The 25,902-nt window shown below is 43.2% G+C and overlaps 1 protein-coding gene across 1 annotated transcript; it reads right to left on the bottom strand.

Annotated features, from left to right (window-relative positions):
- Positions 1-598: 598 nt before the first annotated feature.
- On the bottom strand, positions 599-25,396 carry ACAT1 (acetyl-CoA acetyltransferase 1). Its single transcript, XM_054015525.1, has 12 exons — positions 25,291-25,396; positions 21,625-21,672; positions 19,893-20,010; positions 19,072-19,167; positions 18,688-18,788; positions 15,929-16,072; positions 11,050-11,200; positions 9,974-10,069; positions 6,120-6,233; positions 5,605-5,669; positions 2,856-3,013; positions 599-775 (listed from the first exon to the last, which is right to left on the bottom strand). Exons 1-12 carry the CDS (start codon positions 25,336-25,338, stop codon positions 655-657), a joined length of 1,260 nt encoding a protein of 419 aa, XP_053871500.1. The 5' UTR covers positions 25,339-25,396; the 3' UTR covers positions 599-654.
- Positions 25,397-25,902: the final 506 nt, after the last annotated feature.

Genomic DNA, 25,902 nt, shown 5'->3' on the forward strand with positions numbered 1-25,902 from the left:
TTACTAATTTTTATCAATGCTAAACAAAGTGCTGCAGAAATCCTTAATGAAAAGCTGGTGTAAAGACTCCTCCAGCATTGTAGCTAACCTTAGAAGAAGTCTAAACAGTTGATGGCAAGCTGGACTCACACTCCTGTTGTAAAGGTATGTTCCAACAGCAAGATTCAGGTAAGTAACTGCCAGGTGATTTTCATGGGAAAAAAAAAATTCAACTAGATATTACAGGCTTAAATAAAAAAAATTGAGCACTTAAGCTATGTGTCCATGTTAAGAGCTATGAATGATTTAATATCAATTCATTACCCACCAAAGAAAACAATTTTCATTCAAATAATTACTGGTGGGGATCTTTGTGAATCATCCACAGAACAGCTACATTCCGAGTAGGCATACAGTCTGTCTAATGACAACTTGTAGTTTACCATAATTTGATAAGTTTTAGTTCACACTATGTAAAAAACACTTTTACTTTAAACTAATTTAGTGCAACACAGATGTGAGCACGACTGATCAAGGTTTTAGAGAAATACTATAGAAAACCAACAGTTAAAGTGGGTGTTATCTGCAAATCCATAAATAATGTAACTGCCACCACCACTCAGATTATTTTGCTCATATAATTTTAAGGCTTGGTATTTTCAACAGCCAGCCAGACTACAACTTTTGGATCAGAATCGCAGAAGCACCACCTCCTCCATTACAAATTCCTGCAAGACCATACTGTCCTTGCTTCAGCACGTGGGCCATGTGAGCAACAATTCTCGCTCCAGACATTCTATATAGAAGAGAAAACAGTTTAGTTTATAGGAAGTCAGAGCAACTTGTATAAAATCAAGCTAAAACAATCAACAGATTCAAATGGCAGTGCTGCTGTAGCACTGCATCCTTGGATTAAATATCGAATTAACCATACCTAAGAGTAATAAAAGCAACTTTCCACCAGTTTTTCCACTTTGTCTTTCATTGAGGGGATGAAGGTCTTTATGTAAATACCAGAAGTGTCAGCCTAGGGAGGGAAGCGACCTTGCAGCATTCTAAACACAGCTCTTTAAAATACCAGGCTTTCTGTTCCTTGCTGGAACTGAATTAACTGGGCTGCATTGCAAAGCACAGCTCTCTCAAAAAGACAGCAGGCTGAACATAAGTCTCTTCCATGCTGCCACCACCACAGGAAGAATGAATTTTGAGAGCAGCTGCTGGTTCAAGTGGTGGTTTTGTACACCATTTCTTCATCAACTACAAGTCTGAGGATGTACAATGAGGTGCTGCTTTTGCTGTGATTAAGACCCCGAACCGTCAAACACAGTGGTCTGGTCTACACTAGGAAATTACATCAGCATAATTAAGTCACTCAGGGATGTGAAAAATCCACAGGAAGTGCTAAGTCGATGGGAGAATTCTACCATCAACCTAACTATCGCCTCTCAGAGAGGTGGAGTATCTACACCAACAGGAGAACTCCTCCCAGCAGCCTAGATAGAATTCACTGAAACAGTCCAGCTGCAGTGTTTTAAGTGTAGACAAGCATTTTGGCACAAAAGTCAGTTCATTTAGTTCAATGCATAAATGTTTACAGGGTCAGCGCCCTACATACTTACCAAGAGAGGGACTTTTGAAAATGACCTATCCAGAGAAGACTATGGTGATGTTGATTTGGTCAGAGGACACCAACAGAATATGGCAAGGAAGATGTTAGCCGCCACCTCCCCCCACCCCCACCCCCCCGAGTTGAGGAGTGGTCCTAACATCTTTGCCAACAGAGCTTGCAACTCAAGGGGCACTTCTGGATCACCATTTGCTCCTGGAATCCCCAATGGGTTTTCCAATCTGTATTTAGCTAAATGATTGGGGCTATTTTTCTTCAATAGATCTGCACAATGCCAGTTATCACCTCCAAAGTAGATTACTGGGAAAGACTTAGACTATTCCGAAACTACAGCTGCTTCATAACGTGACAACTTTTTTTTGTTGGGGGGGGGGGGCAGGTGGGTTAAACTGAAAAGAGCACCTTACATCAATGCTCCAATGACTGCGCTGGCTTCTAACTGCAATACTAGGTGTTCAGTAGATGTTCTGGATCCACCTTAGACAACAGTAGCGATCAAATGTGAGAATTTTCAGTAGAGAGCCTAGGCCTGGAGTTTAATTGCCTGTTGCTGGGACAGATCCAGTGTCCTGGTGGTCTTTACACTATGCCCTGAAGGTCCTCCATTTAACTTATGCTTTTTGCAGGAGGGCTTAGTCAGTATAACAAATACTTATTAGTACAGCAGATGTTGAAAGCACTGCACAAACATTAATTAATGGATTTACTGTTGCAGTTGATTCTGACAGGAGTAATGTCTGTTTCCTGGTTAACAAGTTCAATAATTAGAAATTTGAGAAAAAAATGGTACATGCACCAAGACAACAGTGATGGGAGCAAATAAATGAACTGAATAAAATTTCCTGTGACACAAGGAAAATTCTTCATCCAAGAAAAGGTTCCCAATCTTGCTCATCCACTGCATAGAAGAGCTAAATACTGAGGTGAAAGGTGAACCTCCAACCAAGCCTGATTCACAAAACCCTAAAAGTTAAGCCTTGGATAAAATTACAATGAGCTTGCTACCAAATTGCCACCATCAATTCTTGCTCACGCTTCTTCCTACTGACTGGCTCCCTGTGACAGTTAGCAAAAGCCTTTGCCCCTGGCTTGGAAAACTAAAGACAAAATGGAAGTGTTAAAAAAACATGGCCCAAGCACACACAGACGCAATGATGTGTTTAACAGATACTGTCCAAGGATAAGACCTACCCTAAAGTGCAAACAAACAAAACAAAAAACAAAACACACAACGGAGTACTTCACCTACCCTATTGGATGTCCCAAAGACACAGCACCTCCATGTATGTTCACCTTCTCAGGATCAATACCCAGCATTTTAATATTGGCTAAGACTACAACGCTGAATGCTTCATTGATTTCCCACATCGCAATGTCTTCCTTTTTCAATCCTGCATCACTAAGAACCTAGAAATAAAACATTGTTGTGAAAGTTATGTAGCCAAAAGCACTTCATGGTGGTCCTGTTTTGTTTTTAATTCAATGTTACACTTCCTATAACTAGTGGAAAGTTACCCAGTGAAGCACTCGGCCTGGATCAGAAGCTTCCCCTTGTCACAAGGCTTTTCACCAGTTTCCCAGCTGGGATACACATTATTCAAAAGTGGTGTTAGACTATTCCCTACAAAGAAAGGATTCTACAGAAGACTGCACATCTCAGCAGTTGCCCCTAGATCTGGCTTTGTCAGAACTGAAATGAACTCAAGGGAAACCCAGCAGAGAAAGAAAGAAAAAAAAAAAAAAAAAAAAAAAGTGGCGAAACTTTCACAGCCTCTAGTTTGAAGGTGTCAGACACAAGGCCTACTTGATGTATTTATGCGAGTTGTGTAGCATGTTCAGATTCTGCAGAATCTAAAACTCTCTTCTTTGCCCTCATGCTTACAAATAACCTTCCAAATGTAAGCACAGTGTAACTGACACAGATATCTTCCCTGTTAGACAGCTCGAAACAGCAGCTCTGGAAATTCACTCCCCCTTTTCCATTAGCCTCAATAGAGTGATGATGCTTCACATGTCGGTAACTATTTATCAGCTGGAAATGGAGTGGAAGTGAAGCCCGTGGATGCAAACTGGGAGTTGATGCAAAGAAGAAAATAGAAGGAGGGGGCGGGGGGGGGGGGGAGAAAAGGAAGCAAGATAAAACCACTTAAAAGTTTTACCATTGTCACTACTGGTTAGGGGGTGATTTTTTTTTTTTTTTTTTTGCGCTGCCAGTTATACTGGTATGGTATAAAGGTATAATACCAGTATAGCTTCTTTGAGTTCTTGAATTGGAATAAACTATACTAGTATACGCACTTTTCTACTAGTATAACTCTAAACTAGGGAGGGTTGCAAAACTTTTAAGTACAGACAAGACCAAAGCCAGGGGAGCAGTAGAGATGTAGAAGTGACAACAAGAAGAGAAATAGTGGTAGGTCCTAAGAGTGAGAATATTCTCCCAAGTGATGCAGAATGCAACTGAATTAAAAATTTGTTACATAAAAACCTTTATTCTAACCTTGATCTTTATGCAATCACCACCACCACATCAGTGAGAGATCTGTGGATTGAGGGGATTATACAGATGTAAATTTATGCCCCAGCCCACGCACCATAATTAAAAAAATAAATTTGGCCTTTCCTACAGAATGAGTTTGACACCCCAATCTAGTTATTAGCATTGATGTTAACACCTGAGGACTCAATCCTCCATTTTAATATTTATACCTTGCAAGCTAAATTGGTTTTAACACGTCAATAATTCCATTAATGTAATTCAATGAAGTGGATTACATTTTAAGAAACAGCCACATTTGTATGGACATAACCTTTTCTGACCAAAGCCATATATCAGCTCAAACAAAACCAAAGTCTTCTGTAAAGTTACCAGCACATTTGACAAATGTGACAATTAAATAGTTTCCACAGATTTGGGCTAATCTAATGCTGCCAAATACAAGTTTCACCACCAGTCTACAAAGAAACATTTTACCAATTACGACAGTATACCAGCCCCGTACCCCACCGTGTAGACACACTTATTCTGATAAGACTTTTTTCTGTTTAGATCAAAACGAGAGTGCCCATTGGGGGAGGAGGGGGTTATACTAGTATAGCTATATCAGTTTAAATTCATACCTTAGGTTGTATTAAAAAAATCCTTCCTGTGTATGCAAGGCCTTAGTTACGGATAATTGCTTTGACATGCTTAGAATAATTTAATATTAACCACCCAGCTGGGTTCTCTCTCAAGCACCGAGATTAACATGTCTGTCTTAACTTCAACTCAGGCAACGTTATTAACCCCACAGTCTGGCACTAAAGGAGTCTGCATAGCAAGTGCCAATATACAAGAACCTGGAAAGTTGTCAGCTTTTTGTTTTACCTACATTTGTCATACCCACAGAGAGAGCCTTTATTTAATACAATGAACAGCATAATTTACCTAGTTCCTTGATGAGACACTGACTCAGATCCCATCACACTTCTGTCTAAAAGATTTGTCACTTGTTACTTGTAACACCTGAAGTTACTATAAGGACTAAATAAGACAAATATTTTTTTCTGTTTTCTAATTTGTTTACTTTGGGTATTTGACTTGATAGCCTATTTATGTTGTGTTCCTGTTTGTGAGGATTTTTCAGACAGCAACAGTGATGACTTAACCACAAAAAACTGGCAGAGGTATTGAGGGGCAAGAAAGTACCTGTAACTATTTTCAACTCTTTTCTTTAAGTCAACTAAATTTCAAGGGGACTGTGTTCCTTTAATAAAAAAACCTAACTAGAACAGAAAACTGAATGTGCACTTTGCTTGGGAGTTATTCTTGTGATTAAGCAATCATAATATAAATACTACTTTATCTAAAAGGTCCCAAAGTACTTTATAAATAAGCCTGTGATGCAAGTATTGTCTGTGTTCCAATCAGAGGAAAATCCATGTTGGATCACTGGAGCAATTTAGGCAAGCTTACAATTTTTTTTTTTTAATTCAGCAATGATCAGTTTAGTTCCTACCTTGGGAACAGCATACGCAGGTGCAATTGGGAAGTCAATAGGATCAACAGCTGCATCTGCAAAAGCTGTAAGACCATAAATATTATTGAAATCTTTTATCACTTTTCACAAAGGAAATATTAACCTATACAGGATACAAGTCCAACACTCCCCTTCTCCACCAATCAATTTTTCTATTCATTTAAATAAAATGACTCCTGAAAACAGGCCGTAAGCTGTGTGTGCTTGTAAGCAAACAGTATGGTAATATCTTCAGATTTTACTTTTAAAATGTGTTAGACATAATCGTGTTTAGGAAAGGCTGGCTATGATCAAGAGTCCAAGCATGTTTGGCTCTTGGAATTTAAAAGAACACTTCAAGTTACGTTACAGCTGCACCTTCCTAGCCAATGAACCTATCCCACACTCCCCCAAAGAAAAAGAAGACTGGTTAAGCAAGATTCCAAGTCACATGGCAAATCAGAAGAGTATTTTCCAGCATAGTACTTGAGAGAGGCATTTGGAAAAATTCCTACCCACTATTCTTGCAAGTGGTGTGACATTAAGTCTCTTGGCTGCCTCTGCAGTCATCACAACCAAAGCAGCTGCTCCATCGTTCAGCGTGCTGGCATTGGCAGCAGTTACTGTTCCTGAAAAAAGAAGAACAGTATTTAAACAAAGGAAGGAAAATGCAATAGCTCAGGTATCTCTTTTCAATGCATTTATCTGACAGAGAGGTCCTGAATCTGAGCTCTTGTCTATACAAGTATGGGGCACTGGCTTAACTAAGGCTACATCTATGCTACAAGCTAAGAGTGTGATTTCCCAGCTTGCATACAAATTCTCATGATTGCTCGATAAGAACTAGCATGAGTATTAGTAGTGCAGCTGTGGTAGCATAGGCAGCGGCAATATGGTTTAGCTGTGCTGAGTACATACTCACAGGTTGCAGGAGTGTTTGTACTGGCATGGCTAAACCATGCCAACACTGCTAGTGCTACCGAAGCTACACTACTACTTATACAAGTGCTAGCTCTCATTGCGTTACCTCAAGTACGTGTACGTGAGCTGGGGGATCACACCCCTAGTTTGTAGTAGAATATAAACATAGCCTCAAGGTAAGCTTTTAAATTAAATGGTGCAAAAACCTGTGTGGACACTTACATCAATTTAAGCCAGGTTTAAATAGATTTATCTTACTTAGGTACAGTAATGGCTTCCACATTACCAATAAATCAAGTTAATGCCAATCGATACAGGGCTGCAAAAAAGTAGGGCAACTAAACTGATTTAGCTTCAGAGATCCATCGACTGGAGACAGATGTGCGTGAAGGCGCACATGCTCCCACTGGAATAAGAAGTTACACTGTTGTAAACTGCATGTGTAGATCAGGCCTGTAACTATATTGATTTAAGCCAGATTTAAATCAATTTAAGTGTCCCGATATAAGGTTTTTCCATCAGATTAAAACAGATTTGAAATTGAAGGTTGGTTACTTATCGCCAGAGTTCTTCGAGAAGGCTCTGCATATTCCCAATTTATGGGTACTGCGCCACATTGTGGTAGAGCCTTCTTTAGCAGGGTCAGCTAGAGCACGGTCATGCACCTCTCCCCTTCCCTCAGCATCACCAATGTTCTGAGGGAGAGGCTATATAAGAGGGAGAGTGCCCTCACCACATCAGAGCCAGAGACATAGAACAAGGACTCTGACAAAAAAGGGGAAGGCAGGTGGGTAGTGTGAACATGCAGAGCAATCTCTAACAACTCTGGTTACAAGTAAGTAGCTTTCATTTCTTCAAGTGGCTCTGCATATTCCCACTTATGGGACAGACTGATAAGCAGTGCTGAAAATTAACCTGGAAGTGGGAACAGAGGCCTAACTGAATAAGGGCTGAAGCAGTGCTTTACCAAATCCAGCATCTGCCCTACAGGCCAAGTCCAAAGTACAGTGCTTAGCAAAGATGTGCGCCAAAGTCCAGATTGCAGCTCTGCAAATTTCAGCAACTGGCAGCTGCCTAAGACAAGTGAAGAAAGTAGCTACCGCTCTAGTGGAATGTGGTAGAATCGAAGCAGGTACAGGAGATTTTGTTGGCGTTTAACATTCAGCAATACACTGTTTAATCCATCAAGAGTGTCTGGGAAGAAACTGTACAACCCATGTAGTTTTAAGCATAAAACACAATCGAGACCATTTATTAAAACGTTTAGCTCTACCTAAATAACAAGTGAGGACTCTTCTAGCATCCAAAGTCTGGAGAACAGATTCCCCCTTATTAGAATTATTTTTCCCTTTTTTTCGGTGGGGGGGGGGGGAGAAGAGGGGAAAGGAGAGAGAGAAGAGGCGGGCAACAAATTAATTGTCTGATTGATGTGAAATTCAGATACTACCTTAGGGACAAGTTCTTACCTATGTCTCACTTTCTTTGGTGCTGCAACAGTTAGAACCAAAGGCTCTGACAGCCCCAGTTCTGACACACCACTCAAATCCATCTTCTGGAACTGAAAGTGGAAGTGGGAACTGACCCTGGTCTCATGGCCGCAGGGGTTCTGTCAGGATTGGATAATTGCGAAGCAGGAGGTACTGCACAAGTGAGCATAGACAAACTCTCTCTCAACATCTCTTCTGAAACCGGACCAGTTGGATATGACCATGTGGCCCTTGGTTTGGATTCATGTAGCCTCAAGGGCTTGACTGAGGGAGCTGCAGGAATTAGACCTGGCTCTGACAGAGTTGCAGCCTCTTAGAACCCTGCAGTCACTTAGAGCTGCTGAAAGCTCCAGGAGCCAAGACTGCTCAGTTAGACCTTCAATAAGGGTACTGATCAGATCCAGAGAATCTAGATTCAAGAGCTTCTTTGAGAAGGAGGAGCTACAAACGATTCTCCCTGTTCTTGTGGGCTCTGGGAGCAAAGGTCCAGAAAATCAAACACCCAGAAGGTGAGTGGCCTGCTGCCAGGCAGGAAACACATCTTTTGAATCCCGGCCTTCTCCACTTCTTTGATTCTGACATAACCCAGAATTGACAGGGGAAAAAATAATCGCTAACGCTAACTATCCTAACAATAAAAAGGGCTCCAACTCCAAAGAGACTGGAGATGTTTACATCCATCCAGGCATAGGGTCAGATGGAACTGAGGGCACTCCAGCCCCTATACAAGTCTCGCTCTCAGAACATCAGTGACACTGGACAGGAGGGCAGAGAGCGCAAGAGTGCTCTAGCTGACCCTGCTAGGTGGTTCTGCTGCTAGGTACCACAAGGCAGCATAGTACCCGTAAGTGGGAATATGCAGAGCCGCTTGAAGAAGCAATCTTTTAATTAAAAACAAGTTCAACTTATAATTAAAGCCCGAAGAGAACGAAAAATGGACTGGATCAACACGCAAAGCAATAATGTTCACCCAGGAGTCAACGGGAGAACGCTCGGGGGTCGACTAGATGTGATAAATCAATCCCCGCTGGATCTGTGCAACAATAAAACAGATACAGCTCCCACACTCATGTACCACTTCTCCAGGAAAGACACTCATCTTGACATCTACTTTTCAGTATTAGCATTCCACTTACAAGAACATTTGGGAAACTGCAATTCTAGACCAACTTTGCTGTTTGATTCCCCCACAATTATCACCTGTTTCAAGTGGAAACCATTAAAGCCTGTCACTAAACCAGACCTTCCAAATGTCACAACAAAATGAAGTATGTAACACAGCCTGCATTTCTCCAGGAAACACTGCTGTACATTGTCCAGTTATAAGAACAATTATCCAGGACACAAAGGGTGCTGCTGTAAGTGGTGCCTGCTGTATTCCTATGCTTTTCGTCGTCTTCACCTTGACCCAGTTAAGCTGTTTTCAAATACACCGACATTGGGGCTGGGTGGAAAGAATATGTTATTCACCCACCTGTCGAAACAGTCCAACTTGAAAGAGTTTTGAGATTTTATTTTTTGAAATTAAGTACCATAAGAATATACAGCGCTCAATGTCAAGCCCTGAACAAGAGCAGGCTACTGTGTTCAACAGAAGATAAGCACAGTCCTCCTGCTAACATACTTTGGAGGAACTCAGACAAAAAAAGACAAACACCAGAGTCCCTGTTTCAAGTAAAGCAGTTCACCTTTGACTGCAACTAGAGCTATGGAAATCTTTAATTTAAAATTGGATACATCTCTGCCTCTCCTATGACACATCAGTAACATATTGGGAATCAGCAAGAAGTCTGTTTAATAAAATATCTATATATGTCCTAGTAATTTCAATTGGAAACTGTTCTTCACTACTTGGCTTAGCATGGAGAGACTTCAAATATTTCATAAAAAATTTGCTCTATTTAAAAAAAAAAACAAACAAAAAACCACACAACACCAATTGCTCCATATAGAGTACTTACCATTTTCTTTTTGAAAAACAGTCTTCAGTTTTGGAACTTTACTGAAATCAACACGCTTATACTCTTCATCTTCTTTCACTTCTATATCTGGTTTCCCTGAAATAATGCCAAAGATGCCAACTCAATCAGTTTTTGGCATTTTAGCATGAAAAGTTGCACACTGATGCATGTGACATTTTACCAGGTTATTTGTGTTATGATTTATCCAAAATGTAGCCCCTAAAACAGAACTCCCCAAACTGTGGGGCACGCCCACCTAGGAGGACATAGTGGGTCCAGCCCAGCCCCCACAAGGGGAGGGGAGGAGCACTATCCATCCCCTCTCTGCTCTGGCCCTGCCCTCAGCTGTGGCTCCATTCCCAGCCCCGGCACTAGACCCACCCCCAGCCTCTGCTCCCTTACTCCTGTCCAAGGTCCCTCCCTCCCCCCCAAAGCAGTGTTGCTGCTCCCAGCCCCGAGGGGGTGAGGGGGGCAGGAGACAGACGGGGTAAGGGGAAGCACAATCCTGAAAAGTTGGGGGACCACTGACCCACGGTATTCTGCAATATTTATTCTGTTATATTTTATAGAAATAATATGTCAAGATGTCTAAAACTGGAATGTGACTTAATTTAGCTGTGAAGAGAGACAAAAATTGACAAGCTTGCTCCTTTAGCCCATTGATCCACAACAGGTTTATTGTTAAGACAAGACCTTTAGCAATTCATCCTCCCAGGCTGGTGGAGAGAAGAGTAGGGAAAAGAAAAGAAAAAAAAAAAAAAAAAAAAATCACAGATCAATTAGGGGTATTAAAATAGTAAAAAAAACACAAAAGGAGATGAATTACAAGCCACATTAGCTAGCACTTTTTCTATGTTGTAACACTCATGCAAGTTACAAGAGAAGGATGGATAACTCCAGTATCTCAGTAAAAACAAATAGGAAAAAAATGGACCATAAACTTTCACCAACTGTGTTTGTCAGAAAGCAAGCTAAGTTTAAAAAAAAAAAAAAATTCCCAAATTCCAGCTGCAATGTTAGTATTCATCAGTGCCCAATTTAACATTAAAAATTTATTTTAGAATGTATTTTCATACCTTTTTGTGAAATAGTGACAGGAACAACTTCCTTTGTCAGTTCTCCTGATTCCCAGGCTGTCTTGCTCCTAGTATAAGAATTTATAGCATAAGTGTCTTGCTCCTCTCGTGAAACAGTAAGCTTCTTAGCAGTATTTTCAGCACAATTACCCTAGGGAAAAACAAAGACCATTCTGAGAGCAGGAACCAGAAATGTAGATGGGAAGATTAACTTCAATTTTTTGAAATGGATATGACATTGACGTGAACTTTTAAATGTTAGTTGCCAGAAGGTTCTATTGTGACAACTGCTACAGGAATCTGAACTTCACAACAGAAGTTAGTGGGCAATTTTCTGGACAGATGTAATTTAAGCCAGAAAGCCATGTTCGTAATGATATAGCTGTAGCCATGTCAGTTCCAGGATATTAGACAGACAAGGTGAATGAATTAATATATTTTATTGGACCAACTTCTCTGTTGGTGAGAGGAAAAAAGCTTTTGAGCCACAGCAAAAGCTGTGTCCCTCGAAACCTTGTCTCTCTCACCAACAGAAGTTGGTCCAATAAAGGCTATTGCCTCACCCACCTTGTCTCTCTAATGTTCCTAATGAGGCCTTTCTAATTTTAAAAAAAATCTGTGTGAATTTAATGCTTTTGAAATGGCTTGGATCGACAATCTGAAGCCCTGTTTAGTCACATAACAGTACATCCAAACTGTTCTCACCAATGCACATCATTCCTATACTGGTGGGACTGCCTTCTAGGCTTGAAAGGGTACTTCAATCTCCAGATCTTATTCAGTCCTTGGATTCTCAGCAGAGAATGACAAATTGGCAAGTAGTGCCAATTTTTCATCCAACAACTGAACTGAGACCACCTAACTTTTTGTACAGGTTACTGAACAGCGTGATAATTTCTCTCTTTTTTTTTTTAATTGTATACACAACTATCCTCTGCGACCGCCTAACTCATTTCACACAGGTTACTGAACAGCCATAGAATCAACCATTAGAAATCTCGTTCACTACAAACACGGGCTATACGTACACTGGTGACAGAGATGAAGGGTAATATATTTCATTACCAATTCCCTGAGATACACCAAGTCCACCTGAGAAAGTTATTCTGAAGATGAGGGAGCTATACCCCTCCTCCTTGGTCACTAGGCTAACGTCTTAAGAATCCGCATGCATATTTGGTTAAACTTATGCTGTTTCTATAGCAAATTCTACATATAAAACATTGTGCAGAGATCAGTCTGCATTAGTTTGATTGTAGCATTCTTCTGATTCCTCACACAAGTGAGTTAATTTCTATACCTCTATCTAGCCAAATAGAGGGTGATGGGGACGACTCCTCCTCTGCAGTCCTGGCTAGGTGGGGAGGCTCTGCTTCATCGGGACTACAGCCACACCTCCTCTCCCACAGCTTCCCCTCCCCGTGATAACTGCATCTGCAGGGATTGCATGTCACTGGCCTTGTGGCAGCACAGGAATCCCTCTGCTGTCATGGCCCTACTCACTCACTTCCATGGCATCGGACCTGCAGAGGGCTCTCTGTACTGGGCAGGAGCTATTCAGCAGCAGAGTGGTCTCCCCTGCAGCCAGGGAATCTTTATCCTCCTCTTCCTCACAGTCCTAACCAGTAGTCTCAGCTCAATTATCCAAAACCCTGCATTGGCTGAATCTCTTCCTTGTCCCCCAGCATGACATATATGCCTTTTGCAGCAGGTCTCTCACGCTAGGGAACAAGGAAGGGTTTCAGATAGGTATGGATAACCAAGGTGAAGTCTGTATCAGTGAAGAGAGGGTAGGCCCACAGCTCAGCGAGGAGGGAGAAACAGTAACAGGAAACTTGGAAATGGCAGAGGTGCTTAATGACTTCTTTGTTTCAGTCTTCACCGAGAAGTCTGAAGGAATGCCTAACATAGTGAATGCTAATGGGAAGGGGGTAGGTTTAGAAGATAAAATAAAAGAACAAGTTAAAAATCACTTAGAAAAGTTAGATGCCTGCAAGTCACCAGGGCCTGATAAAATGCATCCTAGAATACTCAAGGAGCTAATAGAGGAGGTATCTGAGCCTCTAGCTATTATCTTTGGAAAATCATGGGAGACAGGAGAGATTCCAGAAGACTGGAAAAGGGCAAATATAGTGCCCATCTATAAAAAGGGAAATAAAAACAACCCAGGAAACTACAGACCAGTTAGTTTAACTTCTGTGCCAGGGAAGATAATGGAACAAGTAATTAAGGAAATCATCTGCAAACACTTGGAAGGTAGTAACGTGATAGGAATAAGGGAGAAGCGGTGGATGTGGTATACCTAGACTTTAGTAAGGCATTTGATACGGTCTCACATGATATTCTTATCGATAAACTAGGCAAATACAACTTAGATGGGGCTACTATAAGGTGGGTGCATAACTGGCTGGATAACCATACTCAGAGAGTAGTTATTAATGGTTCCCAATCCTGCTGGAAAGGTATAACAAGTGGGGTTCCGCAAAGGGCTGTTTTGGGACCGGCTCTGTTCAATATCTTCATCAACGACTTAGATATTGGCATAGAAAGTACGCTTATTGTTTGCAGATGATACCAAACTGGGAGGGATTGCAACTGCTTTGGAGGATAGGGTCATAATTCAAAATGATCTGGACAAATTGGAGAAATGGTCTGAGGTAAACAGGATGAAATTTAACAAAGACAAATGCTAAGTGCTCCACTTAGGAAGGAACAATCAGTTTCACACATACAGAATGGGAAGAATTTGTCTAGGAAGGAGTACGACAGAAAGGGATCTAGGGGTTAGTGGACCACAAGCTAAATATGAGTCAACAGTGTGATGCTGTTGCAAAAAAAAAAAAAAAAAAGCAAACATGATTCTGGGATGCATTAACAGGTATGTTGTGAGCAAGACACGAAAAGTCATTCTTCCACTCTACTCTGCGCTGCTTAGGCCTCAGCTGGAGTATTGTGTCCAGTTCTGGGCACCGCATTTCAAGAAAGATGTGGAGAAATTGGAGAGGGTCCAGAGAAGGTCTAGAGCAGGGGTTGGCAACCTATGGCACATGTGCCAAACACGGCATGCAAGCAGATTTTGAGAGGCACGCTGCCTGCCCGGTGAGAGGAGGCGGAGGGGCCGGAAAGCGCCATGCTGGGGGAAGAAGCGGGGGAGGAGGGAAGCTTGGCTGCTGCAGGTCCCGGCCCCCCACCCCACTCTCCGCCCTGCAGGCGCAGGAGGCAGAAGCTTGGTCCTGCGGTAGCCAAGCTTCCCCCCCACCCCGCTTCTTCCAACAGCGTGGTACATTCCAGCCCCTCCTCCTCCCTGCTGGCAACGGCCCTTGCGAGGGGGAGGGGAGCGGAGTGGAGCCGAGCAGCAGCGTGCTTGCTGCTCCGTAGAGGAGGCAGAGAGAGGTAGGGACGGGCCTTGGGGAAGGGGATGGAACAGGGCATATCCCTCCCAGCCCCCTGCCATGAGCAGCTCATGGCAGGGGGCTGGGAGCACCCCCATGAGCCGAGCACCCCAGCCCTCTGCCCTGCACCTCCACACACCCTCAGCCCTCTGCCCTGCCCTCCCCCCAACACCCAGCCTTCTGCCCTGCACACACACCCCTCCCCCCACCAAAGACTTATAGAGAGAGACCTTCTAAAAAACATTAACATGTATTACCGGCACACAAAACCTTAAATTAAAGTGAATAAATGAAGACTCGGCACACCACTTCTGAAAGGTTGCCTACCCCTGGTCTAGAGAACATGACCTATGAAGGAAGGCTGAAAGAATTGGGTTTGTTTAGTTTGGAAAAGAGAAGACTTAGAGGGGACATGATAGCAGTTTTCAAGTATTTAAAAGGGTGTCATAAGGAGGTGGGAGAAAATTTGTTCATCTTAGCCTCTAAGGACAGAACAAGAAGCAATGGGCTTAAACTGCAGCAAGGGAGGTTTAGGTTGGACATTAGGAAAAAAAAGTTCCTAACTGTCAGGGTGGTTAAACACTGGAATAAATTGCCTAGGGAGGTTGTGGAATCTCCATCTCTGGAGATATTTAAGAGTAGGTTAGATAAATGTCTATCAGGGATGGTCTAGACAGCATTTGGTCCTGCCATGGGGGCAGGGGACTGGACTCTATGACCTCTCGCGGTCCCTTCCAGTCCTAGAATCTATGACTAATCTATAGGCTAGGCAAAGATTGTAAAAGATAATTTGTGCAACTGCTACTATTTAGGAAGCAAGTAGTAGCAACTCATCCAATAAAGACTGTGAATAACTAAGACAAAGGGTAGGAAAATTCCTTCAGTGGGGAGAACAATCATTAATTCCTCAAAATGCCCACCAGCCTCACTTCAATCTTATCTGGATTCAACTTAAACCAGTGAGCTATTGTCAGGATGCTAGCTGACATGGAACCAGGAGAATCAAATATTGTGAGGCGGTATCAGGTGAGACAGCATACCGATAGTCTCGAATCTCATTCTCCTCTAGGAACCTCATTTGTCACACACACACACACACACGTACGTTTACGCTTTATTGGTCCCCCTGGGAAGGAAGGAATACTGAGCTATTAGTAATCAACTGTGCATTCTACAGCATACCCCCGGGTCTTGAGTCACTGTCTACCACTGTCCTGGACTCTTGAGAAAGGCCTCAAACACAGCGACACAAAACCACTGCTTGGCCTGCTCCTGAATTTTCTGCCTAGCCTCTCCACACCACTCACAGTAAGAATCCTGAAAATGGAAGAACCCTTTCCTCAGAAGCAGTTCTGTCCCTCATTTCCCGGGCATGCCAGAACCAACATTTAAATAGTTAGTAATAAACTCTTGAGTTCAGTAGTAGGCTCATGATAGGCAAAAAAATGAAGTTGCTGTATGTTTCAGTACTGAACAGCAATAATTACCATGTGGATTTTGTTGTAAACATCAGTCAAGCCATCTTTTACAATCAAATCTTCCAGCTTTACTCCTCCGTAAGGTGTTGCCCCTCTGTTCATTGTATAGGGAACATTAGACATGCTCTCCATCCCGCCAGCCACCATCACATCCTTCTCAAACAAAAACAAGCATATGTTAAAGTAAATTACAATAAAAGCCATTTTATATAACATTTCTTCCCACATAACAAAAGATTAGAGAACACGTTACAGATGTTTCTTACAAAATTGCTTCTATTTTTTGTGTGACTAAAACAGGAAAAAAATGAAAACAGTTAATTGGTGTTGGCACAGGAAGTGAACATGACTAATGTTCTGTGTCTGAGCTGTAATTTCAAAAGATCTGAGAAGCAAAAAGTCTTGAAGATTAGTTACAGTAAAGTTACAACATGAAGTGTTTGAGGGGAAAAAAAGATCTGACAAATTTCTTAGTCTGTATTTCTTTTTAATCTTTCATTCGCTGTACTGGTGCTCTGGCCACCTCACATCAATTAGTATTTTCTTTCTCCTATACCTCAATTGTTGAAATGTAAGTGCCGCCAAGATTAAAGTAGAATTTTCTGATTAAAAAGTCTTAGTTTGGCATATTTGTTCCATTTCAGTTCTCCATTAGCAACATGTTATATCTACAGGACAAACAGCTGTTTCAGAATTTAAGACACCAGCAAAGAAGAGAGATCTGTTCACATGAAGTACTAGCTGCTCTATACAATTTTGTGTTGTCTCACAGCGTGGAAAGATCTGACCCAACTTCATAACACAGTTTACCATGTTGTCTGTTAATAAGCCAGCAACAAACTGGAGACTTTAAACAGTTTTCTCATTGAGCCAAAAATTCAATTTAATTAGTATGTGCATTCATTAATATTTCTACATGGTTTTCAAGAAGTAGTTCCTGCAGTTTTATCACCCTTTGTAAGATATGGTTGACCATTCACTGGGGCTTCACACATGAAGTTTCTAGATTCTCATCATGAAGAATACATGTAACCATTTTTAATGCAGTGTATTACATATGGGTAGGGATAAGAAAAATTGCAAGTTTAATGTTTTTCTGTAGTCTATAGAAAAGTTCAGTAAAACACTTTTATATTGCATCCTCATAAAGGATACTTTACAAGGAGTCAGTCACGGGATAAGAAAAGGAAGGTTTTTTTATGGTAAGATTTAAAGTAATGATGCTTTGTTCAATATTAGGTATATACTGCATCCAATAAAAGCAACAGAGTCATGAAGATGAGACGGACAGTAGAGAGAATCAAAGGCAATTATGACTAGAAATCAGAAATAGGAATCCAGAGAAGGGAAAAGAAGATTTCTTAAAGTGTTCTTTTTTTAGCTTTGTTATTCTGATCCTATATAATTTTATGTCTCCAGCCCTTCCAGTTTAAAAAAAAAAAAAAAAAAAAAATCTATAAATCCAGTAAAGGCTCTAAAACAGCGTTAATCACATATCCATTGAAGTCAATGGGAGTTTTGTCACTGACTGTAATGGGATCAGAATTACTGAGTGTGCAGCTGGGGAAAAAAAATCTCTAATAATATAGTTTTTAAGACCTACTTACAGTCAATTAGGGCTGAATCCAGCAAAGTGGGTAGAGAGACCGTGACAGACTGTGTGGGAATCAGGCATGCATAATCACCTCAGGTCAAATCTCTAAAATATGAGAGCCCCTACAAAGTGTGTGGCCTGCATCCATCAAATGTAAACCTAAGGTATGAATATTCATTAAATGTGAATTACTAATCCCAGCAGTAGCTGTTGAAATAGAAGTACGGGAACTGTTCTTGATCCCACTGAAGTTAGTGGCAAGAATACCATTTAGAGCCTGATCAAAGACCAGTACAGTCAGGGGCAAAAGATTCCCCTTGACTTCAGGCTCTAGACCAAGCTCTTAATACTGGGTCAGATTGGGTTTGGTGTGAATTAAGCAGCGGTTGTAAATCACTGATATCAGTAACTCTACCCTAGGGAGGAGAGAGAGCGTGTATGTATTTTAAGAAATAAAAGAGAATACTTATGTCAGCAGGTAGGTTTTCCAAAGATGTACCATAATTGGCAGATACGATTTTTTTTCCTCCTAATCTAGGCCTGGTCTAGATTAAAAGGTTACATCAGCATACCTATGTCAGTTGGGGATAACAAAAATAAAGTCACACCCCCACTGATGTAGCCATACTAACAAAACCCCGAGACACAGCTATGTTGACAGAAGAGGGTTTCAGACAACACAGCTAACTTTGTTTGGGGAGGTGATGTTCCTACACAACAGGAAAAACTCCTTTGTCAGCATATATTGACTATTAAAAGGCTATGCTGGAATAGTCTCTAGTTCTGACTACCTGTATGTCTACACAAGAGGCATGAGTCAAAGCAACCTGGTTGCTTCTCTATCCTCTCTTCCCCTTAAAAGGAAAAACTTATAATACTGACCACAACTACTTCCACTATTAACTGTATCCTAAGATATATGCGAGACATTTCTAAATACACAAATTTGTTTATCAAAACAAACATTTAAATATCTACAAAATTAGGATTTATGTAAAAAAATATATATATATAAATTCTAGTTAAGCAATATTAGCACAAAACCAAAAAGTGTAGTATATTATAATGGGCAGGAAACCACCACATTAGTCTTGTATTTCTCAGAGATCAGAATCTCCAAAATTTGGCAATCAGATATCACATCTGAAGTTATCAGGCACTAAAATTCACATACCTGATTTCCACACATCAGATTCTGTGCTGCCATCATGACAGACTTCATTCCAGAAGCACAAACTTTATTGATAGTTGTAGCAGGAGTAGAGATTGGTAAACCTGAGACAAGTAAATATATTAATCAATTAAGACAACCACATTATTCTATTTATAATCTAATTACATCATTCTTTTTTAGCATTTAACAACTATTAGCTGCTAATCTTGTTGCACTGCCCCTCATTACAAAAAAATGCCTTTCACCATCTATAATATTTCATATGGGGCTAATTTTCATCTAAAGTAAAATAGTTATCATCTGTGCCTACAGTTCTGTAGCAGCTCTATGTAGTATAAATTCGCTAGATCTTTAAACCCAGAAACAAAACCAGTATGTTAATACCTGCACCCAGTAGTGCTTGTCTTGCTGGAGCTTGTCCTTGTCCAGCCTGCAGGACATTACCCATATACACTTCCTTCACTTCTTCTGCAGGAATACCTATAAAATAAACCAAGAGGCTTTTTCTAAGGGAGAGAAGCAATACATTAGTATTTTTATCTTTTAGATAAAGTTTTCAATCTAACACTGGCAATAAAGTGCACTGATTTTACTCCAGTGTGGCTAAAATACAGCCCACAGACCTACATCAAGAGCCTCCTGGATTTCCACACTTATGGTTCATGAAAAAATGCTGAAGACTGCTCTAGAGACCCAAGTCCTCTAGGCATCCACAGAACAAAAACAGCACAAGCACCAGGAATGCTGCCTTCAACAAACTCCTGGGCAGTGTGTTTCAACACATTAGAGCAATTCCATTTCCATGTCTTTAGTGCATCCACTCTAACTCCAATGCAGACTATAAATCAGTGTCTAATGTGGTGATAGGTTTCCACCTCCCAAAACCTATCCAGTAGGAACCAGATTAACATTTTATTTCACATAGGCCACTGATGAACATTCTAATCTATTCTTAAAAGCAACACTGAAACAAAAGCACTCATATCAGGCATTAACTGCTTTACACATTTCATGCTTAGATTTTGTTTTTATTTTTTAATAGTATCAACTGATAAAAGTTTAAGATCTCTAAGATGAAAAATTCACCCACCCACATGCACACTTATTTTTTAACATAATTTTATTTCCCCAAAACAAGATACAAATTGATACGGTTCACTGGGGCAATGTGTAACTTTGTTTTGTGAACAAATATTTACACATACCTGCTCTTTCAATTGCTCCTTTAATTGCAACAGAACCAAGTTCAGTGGCTCGCAATGATGAAAGGGATCCCTGGAAAGATCCAATGGGAGTCCGTGCTGCACTTGCTATGACCACTTCCTAGTAGAACAGAATATGTGGTAAGAGTTACAGTATTTAAAAACATAAAATTTCTTTTAACTTGTTCACACTTTATTTTGTCTTCTCTTTTAAACAGTGACTCATATTTGTACAGTATACAATTGTACAACACAACGGGGGAGCCAAATGGGTCATGGACTTTAGGTGCCACTGCAGTGCAAACATTTTAATAATTATTATGTTATAGTAATTGAGACACCTGCCCAAGAAACAAGACATTGGCTAAATTATCATGACATTCTTAGGCTACGTCCTCACTACGGGGGGGGGGTCGATTTAAGATGTGCTATTCGCGTAGCTGAATTCGACGTATCGGAGCCGACTTACCCCGCTGTGAGGACGGCCGCAAATCGACCTCCGTGGCTCCCCCGTCGACGGCGCTTACTCCTACCTCCGCTGGTGGAGTACAAGCGTCGATTCGGGGATCGAATGTCGCGTCCCGACGAGACGCGATAATTCGATCCCCGAGAGATCGATTTCTACCTGCCGATTCAGGCGGGTAGTGTAGACGTAGCTTTAGTCACGTTATATCAGAGATCTTCTTGTGGGGCTAACCATAAACTTTTGAATGAAACAAGGTATGACTTTCAACTCCTTTTATCTAGGAGCTCACTGCATCTGACTTCTTCGAATTACAACATAATATGGGGTTATTTTAAGTATGATGATGATTTGTATTGCTTTTACCCTTATTTTTACTCAGCCCCCCTCGCATCAACAAGTCTGCCTGCTAAGCTAGCCTATCAATCTGATGGCCGTATGATGTGCTGACATTGAAGGGACTAAAGTCTGGATCCCCCACTTGGGGCCTGTTCCTGAATGCTTCCTCGGTGGTGTTGATGAGCACCTTCAACCCCCATGTTTCAGCGGGAGTCAAAGACACTCAGCACCATACAGTGTCAGGCCCTTGGTTCTTTATTCACGGAGGTAGGCAGGATTTTGGATGGAATACCTTGTGTCACTTGATTTACTCTCCTCCCACTCCACAAGTAACCAGTAATAGGATTAACAAACTCAAGAGGCAGACACATTCAGCTGCCCTCAGTTACAGACCAGGTCAGACACAGGTCAATGCAGAGTGAAATTTTCAAAATGAGAGAGATAGCATTGACCTTCTCACTGTAAGTTTAACAGAAGCATGATGCCCTGCCTTCCCAACCCTTTGCGCCACAGACCACTTTAAAGTTATCTGACATTTTGATACAGACAGATCTTAGAAAAATCTAAACACTGTTCTGATACTAGATGAGAGACAGGTAACAAGTATTCTTATTCAAGCTTATCACATATAATTGTCATCAGATTACAAGAGGGTGGGGAAGGGCAGAGTTTCAATGCTTTTTTTAAGTAATCTCTCTCAAGTAGAAGTCCTTGCAATCCAGTGGTTAAAAAGCAGGACACTGGGAGTCAGCAGACCGTAGGTTTTATTCCCAGCTTTGCTAACGACAAGCTGTGCAACTTTGGCCAAGTTACACATTCTCTACATTGAAAGTGTGTTGCGCTCAAGTTTTTAAAGATCAGACTCTAAAAGCAGGCTAGTAGCGATGGTTTATCATAACCAATGCTTGTAGCCATATGCTTCTTAATACTTACATTTAAAGTACGCTGTGATGCATAACCCCGGTTTGTGTATTTCAAAACCTGAAAATAAAATTATTTTCAGAATTTTACTTTGCAAATTTTGGTGACCTGATGTTTCAGTTCAGTAACAGATATACTGTAAAAATTGGGCTCTTCTTACAAGTGAAACACCAAGAATTATTGCATTTTTCAAGTTAAGAAACATTGGAAAAAATAAAAAACTAATATGTCACAAAATGGACTTTGTTCATTTATTTGACAAACACCATAGACATTCTGAAGTATATTTTCTAAAAGTAATAATGTCTCAAATATGTGAGCTGAGATCTCACTACATTATCTGTGATTAAATCTTTCCTGAGAAATTAAGTATCTTTTTTTAAATGCAATTTGTGGAAAGTATGGATTAAAAAAGTTCTGTCAGTTTTAATCATGTAACAACTACTTCTCATATATAGGCACTCCAGCATTTCTCATCATCATTACATACAATGAACAGGTAGGGAATGCTGCTACATTACAAGTTTTGATTATTCAACCCCATTGTTCCTTTAGTCCTTTCACTGCTATCACTAAATTTAGGATTACAAAGGTAGCTAATTTCTAGAGCTCAATTTCACTGGCATTTGTGATTTGTAATATGGGTGGTGAACACAGGATTCAACATCAAAAGATGACTACAGAAAAACAAATCCAGCAAAAATCTGTACAGCAAACCAATTCACAGGCTGTTAACTTCATCCTATTACTAGGTGTACTCACAGTGGGATGAAAATTCATTATATTTAAAAAAAATTTTTTTGAAAAAGATACATTATCTTAAGATATCGTTATCCACAGCCAACTCCGCCTGTCCTTGTGCAGCAGTTTAAAGTAATTTAAAAAGTAAAACTATTTCACTAGACAGTGTATAGATAGTTCATAGATAGTGAATCCTAGTCACTAGCATTTTACTGAAAGAATATATTCCGGTAAGTGAATTAAAATTAATAGTCACTTGAGGATTTTGAAGGAACACCATAAATTATAATCTAGTCATTTTAAGAAAAGTTAAAAAGTACTTTCAGTTACTATGCTCACCTTGAGTCCCCATGCCAGTTAGGATGATCTTTAAAATTTTAGCTTCACAGCAGGAAAAACAAATTCACAAGCAAGAAAAAGGAAACTGCCTATATAATTTTATGCATTTAACAACATTATGTCCTCTAGTCTTTCAGTTATAGTCAACTTGGGTGATTATCTGTAACAATTTTAGGTGTAAATTTTCTGACAAATGGGTAAACTTTAAAGTTGACTGCATCCCTTTAAGGTTTTATTTGAACATCCCAGAGAGTCGTTTATTCTTAGAATGACCTGACAACTAACAAGGGTAACAGCCTTTTATCTTATACTATCTACAGTTCATGTTATTCAGTCAATTGTACAAATAAGCAAAAAACCCAGTAAACATAGCTGATTGCAACTAGCATTGCCTGTGCTGCATACCTATATGTACAGACAACAGATTTTTTTTTAGCCTTGGTAGCTGATAAGATCTCAACTTTGGTTCTGTGGACATACCTGATCCTAGCATAAACCAAGGATGTCTGGATGCTTCACCTGCCTCATCCCCTTTTCCAATGCAGAGGCTCACAACACTTTGCTGCACCAGTGGCTGGGTTTTTAATGTTCATTTGTCTCAAAGAAGCACACACGCAACATCACAGCCCCTCACGCAATGGGGGGCTGAAGACCAAAGTGGCTGGCCTCTGCTGATCATTACCAGGTTTACAATAGTGCCAATGGCACCGTGACACCAAGCCCACACTGGGACGGGGCCCATTACGGACTCCTCTAATCCATTCACACAGCTGGGTCTGGCCCCTCGCCCAGGGCAGTCCAGCACCCAGGCCTTGCTGTGTGAGCAGCTCTCAGCCATCAGGTTCCACTCGCCTATTGGGGGCTCATCACCCAGCAGTTGGGGTCCACCATGCAGGCTGGGCAGGACTGCTGTCCACCAGGCCAGTGGGTGTGGCTGGGCCCGGTGGGATCTCAGGATTCACGTCCCAGGGGATCTGCCCAGCTCCCCAGCACTGCTTCAGCTCTGAGCGGTCTCTGCTGCCTGGGACCTGTGGGGCCCCAGCTGCCTCCCCTGGGGCCCCAGCTGCCTCCCCTGGGGCAGAGCCACCTGGGACTGGTGCACAGGCTGGAGCAGTCTCAGCCAGTCACAGGGGACAGTGTGGGGCGGCTCAACTGGGTTGTGCCAGACATGTGGGTCCTGAGGGAGCCTGGCCCGGGCAGGCCCTGCTCCTGCTTGGCTGATTACACCACTCCCAAGGGACCGAAGTTATCCTGCCCCAGGACCAGCCCTGGCTGCGCTGCTGGCTCAGCCTGGCAGACACAGGCACCTCCCATCAGGGCCAGCAATTGTGGCCAGGGGTCAGGTCATGGGAGAGTAGGTCTCTAGGGAGGTCTGGGGGGGGGGTGGGGGATGCTAGGCAGTGAGGGGAGGTGCTGGGCAATGAGGGGGTGGGAGGTGCTCAGCAGTAGGGAAGGTTTGTGTTTTGGGGTGCTGGGGAATCAGGGGGCACTGGGAGGATGGGAAGATCTGTGTGTTTGGGGGGGGATGTGCAGTGGGGGAACTCTGTGTATGTCAGACCACTGGGAAGTGGGCGGGGGTCTGCGGGGCACTGTGTAGTTGTGGTGGGGCTGTGGGGGGGGGTCACTGGGCACTGAGGGGATGGGGGGGGTGTCTCTGGACAGGAAGGTGCAGGGTCCTGTGCAGTTGTGGGAGTGTTCAGCTAGGGGGCACTGGGCAGTGAGAGGATGGGGGGGTTCTAGGTGGGTGTGTGCTAGGCATAGTGGTCTGTGGGAGAGCACTGGGCATAGATGTTTGTGGGGGGGGATCTCTTGGGCGGTGTGGCACTGGTCATAGGGGATCAGAAGGGTGTTGGGCAGCAGTGCAGTGTGGGCCCACCCCCAAGGGGAAGAAGCACGATGGCAGTGCAGGGCCGGGTGGGTCAGTGTGCATCTGGCAGCTGCCGGTTTGTCAACAGTGCCCTTGTACTGGGCTCGGTGGAGTGGGGCTGTCCCTGCTGTGGCATGCCCCATCTCCCATTGCCCCCAGCCAGCCCCTTACCCCCGTCCCCATGGGGCCCCACAAAAGGTTAATCCGGCCCTGCTGCTGATACTTCAGACTTTTGCCATGGGCGCTTTAGGCTCCCAACTCCCTCGACCCAAGGAGCAGACTCTGTGCTGGCGTGGCAGCCCGCCCCGATCCCCCCCAGCCTTGCCCTCTCTAGGACAGCCACGCCCCCGCCGCGCCCGGGTGCGGGTGGCGGGCTTGGGGACCGGACCGCAGCGCGGGGATGTGGGGGTGCGGGGCAGGGCTGCTGGGGGAAGGAGGGTAGGGGAGTGGCGCCCCCACCCCACCGCGCAGCACGAGGATGGCCTTGGGGGTTCAGGCTCCTGGCTGGGCCTCGGGCCACAGCCGCCTCCGCCTCCGGCTGCCCTTGGGCAGGTCACCCGGGGCCGAGCTCCCAGCGCCCGGCAGGCGCCCCACACTGGAGCCCCGGCGGGCGGGCTGATCAGGCCGGGGTGGATTCGGGGCCCCGGGCAGCCCGTGACGCGGCGGGGCGGTGACAGGCCCCATTTCCGCGCCGGGGGCTTCGTGTTTCCCACCGACCCCTGCGCGCTCACCTGCAGCAGCCTCGCGCCCTCCCGGCCGCCCAGCATCGCCGCCGCCATCGCTGCCCGAGTGTCACTGGAAGGAGCCCCGGGCCCGCGCCTCACCTTCAGCGCGGCCACCGCCCCCGCCCTCAGCCAACGGGAGCCGCTGCTCCGCCCCCGCCCTCCCCCATTGGCTCGTGGCAGGAAGGGGCTGATGTCATTGGAGGGGAAGGCGGGGCTTGTGAGCGCCCCTGAGGGCTGAAGGGGAGCAGGGGGGCGGGGCGGGGGGCTGCAATGGGCCAGTAGAGTGACCAGCTGTCCCGATTTTATAGGGACAGTTGTGATTTTTTGGGTCTTTTTCTTATGTAGGTTCCTATTACCCCCACCCCCAGCCCGATTTTTCACAGTTGCTGTCTGGTCCCCCTGCCACTGGGTGCCATGGGCCTCCCCCCACACGTTCCTCTCTGCGCTTCCCACTTTCTAACTGAACAAAACCGAGCACTGTAGCCCCCTCCCTCCATTGCTTACTCTCCCCCACCCTCACTCACTTTCACTGGGCTGGGACCAGGGAGCGGGAAGGGGTGAGGGCTCCAGCTGGGGCTGTGGGCTCCCGGGTGGAGCTAGGGATGAGGGATTTGGGGT

This window comes from Malaclemys terrapin, chromosome 1 (genome assembly GCF_027887155.1).
Source record: "Malaclemys terrapin pileata isolate rMalTer1 chromosome 1, rMalTer1.hap1, whole genome shotgun sequence".
Taxonomy (NCBI): domain Eukaryota; kingdom Metazoa; phylum Chordata; order Testudines; family Emydidae; genus Malaclemys; species Malaclemys terrapin.

Bases quoted from the DNA above. Each gene is read 5' to 3' on its own strand.
- ACAT1 (XM_054015525.1), bottom strand. From the start codon at position 25,338: ATGGCGGCGGCGATGCTGGGCGGCCGGGAGGGCGCGAGGCTGCTGCAG. The intron at 21,673-25,290 runs GTGAGCGCGCAG...TTTTATTTTCAG, and splicing joins AGGGCGCGAGGCTGCTGCAG to GTTTTGAAATACACAAACCG. The intron at 6,234-9,973 runs GTAAGTACTCTA...TTCTTTTTTCAG, and splicing joins TGTTTTTCAAAAAGAAAATG to GAACAGTAACTGCTGCCAAT.